Source organism: Malania oleifera, chromosome 2, assembly GCF_029873635.1.
Source record: "Malania oleifera isolate guangnan ecotype guangnan chromosome 2, ASM2987363v1, whole genome shotgun sequence".
Taxonomy (NCBI): Eukaryota; Viridiplantae; Streptophyta; class Magnoliopsida; order Santalales; family Ximeniaceae; genus Malania; species Malania oleifera.
Window position 1 is genome coordinate 47,770,703 of NC_080418.1, and position 7,198 is coordinate 47,777,900.

The 7,198-nt window shown below is 36.0% G+C and overlaps 1 protein-coding gene across 2 annotated transcripts; it reads left to right on the forward strand.

Annotated features, from left to right (window-relative positions):
• Window positions 1–203: 203 nt before the first annotated feature.
• Window positions 204–3,888, forward strand: LOC131148756 (BTB/POZ domain-containing protein At3g22104). 2 transcript variants are annotated; one of them, XM_058098667.1, is made up of 3 exons: window positions 204–691; window positions 1,800–2,906; window positions 3,255–3,888. In XM_058098667.1, the coding sequence occupies exons 1-3, from the start codon at window positions 629–631 to the stop codon at window positions 3,708–3,710; spliced, it is 1,626 nt and encodes a 541-aa protein (XP_057954650.1). In that variant the 5' UTR covers window positions 204–628; the 3' UTR covers window positions 3,711–3,888. The 2 variants fall into 2 exon arrangements, with proteins under 2 accessions (XP_057954650.1, XP_057954651.1); XM_058098668.1 differs by having other exon boundaries at window positions 3,265–3,888.
• The last annotated feature ends 3,310 nt before the right edge of the window (window positions 3,889–7,198 follow it).

The following is a 7,198-nucleotide window of genomic DNA, read 5'->3' on the forward strand; positions in this document are numbered from 1 at the left end:
ATAATTGTGTTTTTTCTTTTTCTTTAATATTTCCTTAAAAAACTCAAAGGGGTGGGGATAGATGCCAAACTGCACAGGAATAGAGGCTTGCAGACGCGAAAATGGAATAAGAGAGGCTGTGAGACAAAGCAAAGCCAGCAAATAAGCTTGATTTGCAAGTTTTGAGTCTTACAAATTAAAATAGAATTCCATACATTAATTACTCTCACAGGATTTACTTCTGCCGAGATGTCAGTTAAGAATTCAGTGGGCACACATTAGGCACTGTCCTCCCCCCCCGGGTTCCTTTTGCATCACAGATAAAGCATTCTCCCCATATTAAATTTCTCAGGATTGTCCTCTTGCTCCTTGTTGCTTGTAAGCCACCGCATTGTCTCTTGATCCCAATTGAGAACCATTCTGCCTCTGCACTAATTGACTTTAAACTTGCAGAACCACCAAAGACGCCTCTTTGTGCATGTCCTCTTGCCCATCTCAGAATATGGCCTTCTTATGCTCTCTGGGCATCCCATTTGTCTTTCTCACCTCTCCAACTCTGTCGCGTCGTTGAATCTTTTTCTAGTTCACAAGTTCCAAAAAGGAATCTCAATTTTTGAGGTGGGCTTCTGAGTTTTTTCTGTTTTTGGCGATGGAAGCATGCTGTGATCTTGAAGTAGATGTCAATGGGGAAGAGACTTTCGTTGTGGACAAGGTAATCCTCTTCCTCTGCTCTCTAACATCCCACTTCCGCTAAGAAAGTTATTTTCCCTTATAATTTCTAGACAAAATGTTACCTTTTCACAACTTTTTTTGGTTTGGTTTCGTTTCTTCTTCAAATGCTTTGGTTAATGCAATCTGTTATCCAATAACCCATTACTCTCTGTTTGGCTGCAGAGAAACACTGTAAGCTCTTAAATTTCATCCACACTAGTCCTAATACAACTATATTTCAGTCAGTAAGGCTTCTTTTCTGAAAGCAGAAAAACGCAACCTCCAACGTTTCCACCTTTTCCCCTCTTTTCTCAGCAAACAAACGGGTTAATATGGACTCTAAATTCTGCTCTCAAGTATTCCTACTTGGAATCTTTCTATGGAATTTATATGATGGCAGCGTCATAGTTCTGTACATTCTCTTGAATCTTTTTCTAATCATCTTCTAGCTTATCTTGTTCCAGTGTACCGGTGTCTAAATTCCGTTGCCTTTATTACTACTTGCGCCTTGGCCACTTGTTTTCACCACTTCCACAGACTGATGACTAATGGGTGTTGCCATCTCTCTCTCATTTGCTGCTGCTTCTCATTTATTGTTGCTTCTCATTTATTGCTGTTGATATAGGGCCCTAAATGCTTGCACCTTTATTTGTTTCTTTCAGTCCTTTTGGAGGGGCTAGAGGGCTACTACTGAGTATTTATTACTGTTTCTCTCTCCATCTTTGATTGGGTTGCCAGAAGGCATGATTTCCAGACTTTTCTCACCGAATTTATTTTCTTTAACGACTTCTCACCATTCTTCTACAGAAACTGGTGTGTGTTCCACCTTGAAGTCACATTCTTTTGCTCTGCAAAATTTAGTGAATTAAATGCGCCTCTGTGCTTTTTCTGATTGAGTTCTGTCCGTATTTGATTTACTTCTCTGTTAATGCATCCCGAATTACTTTGTTATCCAGTTATCTTTGTGATGATAAATTTTTATTCCTTCTCTTTTTAGTTTCTTCAAGTTTAAGTTTTGTAGATTTTAGATTTGGGTGTTATTTCTCTAGAAAATTTTCTCCTGTGGGCTTTTGTTTGTCACTTGACTCTTTCTTCTGTGGTATTTGCAGACAATTGTTTCATCATTTTCAGGCAGATTGAGCCGCTTATTCAGTAAATCGACCTGTACTAGAAATTTCAAAGTGATATTCCATGACTTCCCGGGAGGGCCGGAGGGATTTGAGCGAATGACAAGATTCTGCTACAACAATGGCAGAACTGTGATAGCTCCCTCTAACACTGCGTTACTTTATTGTGTGGCAAAATACATGGAAATGAACGATTCTGTCTCTGGAGCTCGTAACTTGCTTGAACAAACTGAGAAATCACTGGAAGACATTGGCTACTGGACGTGGTCTGAGCTCTTGGTAGCTTTGAAGCAATGCCAAGGTTTAGTTTCAGTTGCGAATTCTTCGCTTATACTTCAGAAAATGCTGGCTTCCCTAGTTGGAAGGCTGGCAGTAACCAGCGAAGCAAGTCCGTGTCCATCTACTTCTTCCCCTGATAGCCCTCTGTTTCGGTTTTCCTGCGACTCTAAAAGCACAGAGAGCTTGAAAACCAGCTCCACGCGGCCATCATGGTGGTTTGAAGACTTGCTAGCTCTAAATCCTAGTACAGTTGAAATGTTAGTAAAAGCAATGATCTTCCGAAAATTAGATCATGCCACGATAAGTAGATTCCTGTTTTATTACCAGAAGTCCAAATTCATAACTGCCTCATTGTGTGAGAAGCGCAGGATCATCGAAAAGGTCATAGATATGCTCTATTCTCTCGATAGGAGCTCTGTTTCTTGCAAGAATTTATTTGAGATTCTTCGAGTTGCTTTGGGCTCGAAAATAGACAAACGCTGTAGACACAGGTTGGAGACTATGATCGGTATGCAGATGGATCAAGCAACACTAGATAATCTGCTTCTTCCATCTTCCAATGGCATGGCCTACCTGTATGATGTAAATCTTGTTCTAAGGTTTTTGAGAGCATTTCTGTCCAAAGATATCCGCCAAGCATCTCCAGTTCGATTGAAGAAAGTTGCTAGCCTGATTGATCTGTACATAGCTGAAGTTGCACCGGATCCTAATTTGAAACCTTCAAAGTTCTTGGCACTGGCCATGGCCCTGCCAGATTCCGCCAGAGACTCTTACAATGGAATCTACCATGCCATTGACATGTACCTGGAGGTAGCAGACTGTTCCCACAAAATTTGTTTAATTACACGGCTGTTCCTTCCTTTTTGTTGGTATATATGGTCTTGATTGTTAGGAGAAATTCATCTTACCGGTTTATACTTTTTCTTTTTTAAAATAAATAAATAAATGTGATGGTCTTTTAGGCCCTTGGGCACCTTTGGGCTGATGCTCTTGCTCTAGCCTTCTCCACTTAAATACCAGTCTTATCTCAATTGAAAACTCCTCTTTAGAAAAATGTAAAGTTAAGTTGATCGGACCGTTAGCAAAGGATTTAAACCCATTTTTGGATCTTGCTTTAGTTTTGCCGGATATATTTGGATTGAACCTGGTTGGTTAAAGGTGCATGCAGGATTATCTAAAGAAGAAGTGATAAAAATCTGTTGTGCACTGAACTACGAGAAGCTCTCATCAGAAGCTTGCACACACCTTGCTCAGAATACAAAATTTCCATCAAAAAGTGCGGTTCGAGCTCTTATAACTCAGCAGTGCAAGCTTAAAAGATTACTTCTGGATACCAACTGTCCAAAACCCTATGCAGATTCTTACTGTAATTTCACTGAAACTGGAAGCAAGGGGAAGAAAGATGAAGCCATGGAACAAATTGTGCTCTACTCGGGGAAACTTGATCATTCTTCTGATCATGAGAGGCTTAGAACCCATTTGCAGGGGATGCAGTGGAGGGTGATGGAATTGGAGAAAGTTTGCAGGCAAATGCAAACCCAAATGAAAAAGATCATGAAATCAAGATCAACCCCCCACAGTTCTGCTAGATCTCTACCCAAGCTCTGTTCATGATAGAAATTTTACATAAATATATATATATATGATATTTCTTTCCTTAAAAAAATAAATAAAATGATAACATTTCTAGTACATTTCCCCATATTATATGTACATGATTTGAAATGAGTTTGTGTCTCTATATGTTTTTCCTTCTTTTCTGGAAAAAATAAAGGCGATTGATTGAGAAAGAGCAGCAGATATTCCTTCGAAGAGATTGAATTCTTGGCTTGTGCAGATGCAGGAAGAGAGACAGAATTAACTTTTGGTGCTCTCTCCATGAATGGTACAAGCTTAATCCTTGTGGTATAGGCCCCCTCAGGTGAAGTCCTTTTCCCAGTCACAATCACACTTGGAGCATTGTGCAATGCAAGTTGGCAAATGCTATGTACGGAAAGGAACTGATGGGTGAATGGAAAGCTCTAAGTATGCTTTCATGAACATGTCAGCTGCATCAAACCAACACCCCCCCCCCCCCCCCTCTTCCTGCGATGGATTCTTCTCCGTTGTTATGAACACTCACACTAATCTGATTTGTGGGGAAAATCAACTTTCAATTCATGTACTTAGGATAAGACTAGTCCTAGTAAATATTAAAGAAGTTTTGAAGGGAAAATCAACTTTCAATATATCTACTTGGGGTAAGAGTGGTCGTAGCTAGTAAAGATTAAAGAAGTGGATGTGTAATGTGGTCTTACCCGAAGGATAAGTTTAGTACTACGGATTAATTGAAAATTTTGGGGCTCATACATGGAAAGATTATCTACTCTAGGTTGTAAATAAGAGAGAGGTTTCACATAGAAAACAAGAGAGTCCTAGTGCATATTTCAATAATATTTGTATCACCAAGTTGTGCATAATAAAAAATCACTTAAGCAAACTGTGTCTAACTAATCCAAATTCAGATTTCAACATGGATCTCTTAGATATGGACAATTCACATATGATATTGTTGGGTGTTGGCATCACGTGACTGTTACGTGCTTCTCACACAGTTACAAATAATATAAAACCCCACGGGTCAGCGTTTTGAAAGATACTGTTTAATTTAATTATGCTATAATTAATGAGCGCAAAAACGTTTGGTTGACAAAAGATGTTTTCCCCACAAAATAGCATATCTAATTTCGTGGTTAAATGTGAAGAATAATTGTTTGCAGCGCCAATAGAGTCCACCGACACTGTTCCCAACTAGAAGTCGCCCATGCTGATGCTGTACTTCAATCACATGGAAGGCCTCAACTAACCTTAGCTCTTATTATTATTATTATTATTATTTTGAACGTGTATATTTCCAATAATTTTTTATAAAAATAAGGACAAAATGCATAAATATTTTCTAAAACTTAAAAACATTTTCGTAGATATCCTTTTTAAAAATTCCATAGACCTTCCCTCACATTTATTTTTTGGAATACTCTTACCTCTCAAAAAGCTTATCTTTTTGTCTAATATATATATAAGGAGAATTTAGTATCTTTTTAGTAGATCTTGTGGAAAGTTTGTAAAAATTTTGAAATTGTAGAACAAAGGCGAGTGCTATCGGTTGTATCCATTGCCGCACACATCCAAGGTCGAATTTACCAAGCCATCTGACGAAAAAACCTAAAATAATAACTCCTTGATGCGCTCGAGGGGTGATTGTATATGCTTAAAGGTCCCTTCCCTAACTCATGTGTCTACTCTTACCTAACTAGACCTACTTGACTAAATCATCAAAAGATAATAAATTTTATAGAGGTATATGAAAGATAAATAGGAATAAAAAAGAAATTAAAATCATGTCGTAAGGTAGATAAAGACAAAGAATATAATTCTTGAGCTAGTTTGTAAGCTCAAGAGAGTAGATCAAACAAGATAAAAGTGATATATATATATATATATATATATATATATATATATATATATTTATTTTAAAGGCCTCAGTCTTGAAACCACAACAATTTTTTATTTTTATTTTCTTTCAGCTCTCCTAACAAATAGGTACAGGGATTAGTGTCATAAACAATACTTGTTGTTTTTAATGAGCAAAGAACATTGACTAATTAAGTAAAAACTAATGTGAAAAATACTACAAAATTGAAGAAATTTAACAAACTTACAACATAAAAAATTAAGCCATACATAAGACTAACAATAAAAATTTTGTGTCATAAATTGTTTTCTCTTAAAAATATAAGAAACAACTACCGGAATACACAAATTCTTTTTATTGCAATATTTGTAAATTTTTTAAAAAAAAATACAATATCCTTGCAAGAATAATAGAGTATCATGCATAAGATTTAAGGGAATTTTTAATATAATGAAAAAATTGAGGCCAAAAAATAACAAAATGATTGTCCATTATGTAGGATGTTATAGAAGTTAAAACTTGACATTTGTAATGTATAAGAAGTTTAAATTTTATAAAGGGCAAAACGAAGTATATCCAAACTTGGCCTAGACTTTAATGCTATGCGAGCTTATTGGGATTTTCTCAAAAATAAATAAAATAAAAAAATAAGCACCACACACTACATGCCCAAGGCTAAGTTGTAGTGTTCAAGGTTCTGTCTTTTGCAGAGACAACTTTAGCTGTGGTGAAATTTTAGGAAGCATGGGACGGTGTGCGTAGGGGTCATTGATGTTGAAATGTAGCCAATACCGTCCCAGAGCATTAATTATGAAGTATTGATTGACTAATGATTGTTAGTGACGCATATAATATATATATATAGAGTTTTTAAAGAAAAAAGTCTGTGGGCTTGTTATTCAAATGATGAACTAAAAGTGGTAAGAACATTGAGAAATGAAGTGTGGAGCCTTCAGGGCAATAATGTCTGGGGGAACAAAGATACCATACAAAAAACAACTTTCTTTACAGTATAATGTGCTATTAAAACTATGCTAATTAATGCTAATAAAATAGCAGGAGGGCTTCGTTTATTTAAAGTTGTGTCTGATGCTACAACTATAGCTTCCATGCAAATGAAGTTAATGCCCCCACCTAAATAATTTATATTTTTGTCTTAATAAAAATTAAAAAGACTCTCTCTCTCTCTCTCTCTCTCTCTCTCTCTCTCTCTCTCTCTCTCTCTCTAATTCAATACTATTTTTTAACTACAATATATATATATATATATATACTTTTAAATAATAAATAATTAATACCAAATTATTTTTTTCCACTATTTATGAACTTTAAACAATAGAGAACAAGCAATTGGTGGTTTTTCTATATCATATATGAAGCATCTAATAGTACACTTAAGCCTAGATTAGATCCTTGATAAGTTTGGATTTGTATTGTAGGGGAAATCGAGTTGTAAAAAATGGCCGGCAAGAGACTTCAATTACTTTTTAACTCCTAACATTAACCTATACTGACTTATATATGGGTATGTGAATTTTGGTGTTATTCTAAGAGATGGGTGAATTGGGTATTTTAAAAAATTAAGTCTTTCAAGTTCTAATTTTAAAAACAATCAATTACAAACTTACAAATTACTTATAACTATTTC

What these genes read in the sequence shown, in the direction of transcription:
- LOC131148756 (XM_058098667.1), top strand. Translation starts at nt 629, where the DNA reads ATGGAAGCATGCTGTGATCTTGAAGTAGATGTCAATGGGGAAGAGACT. An exon ending in AGACTTTCGTTGTGGACAAG is followed by an intron (nt 692 to 1,799) that starts GTAATCCTCTTC and finishes TGGTATTTGCAG; the next exon opens with ACAATTGTTTCATCATTTTC. An exon ending in CCATTGACATGTACCTGGAG is followed by an intron (nt 2,907 to 3,254) that starts GTAGCAGACTGT and finishes GGTTGGTTAAAG; the next exon opens with GTGCATGCAGGATTATCTAA.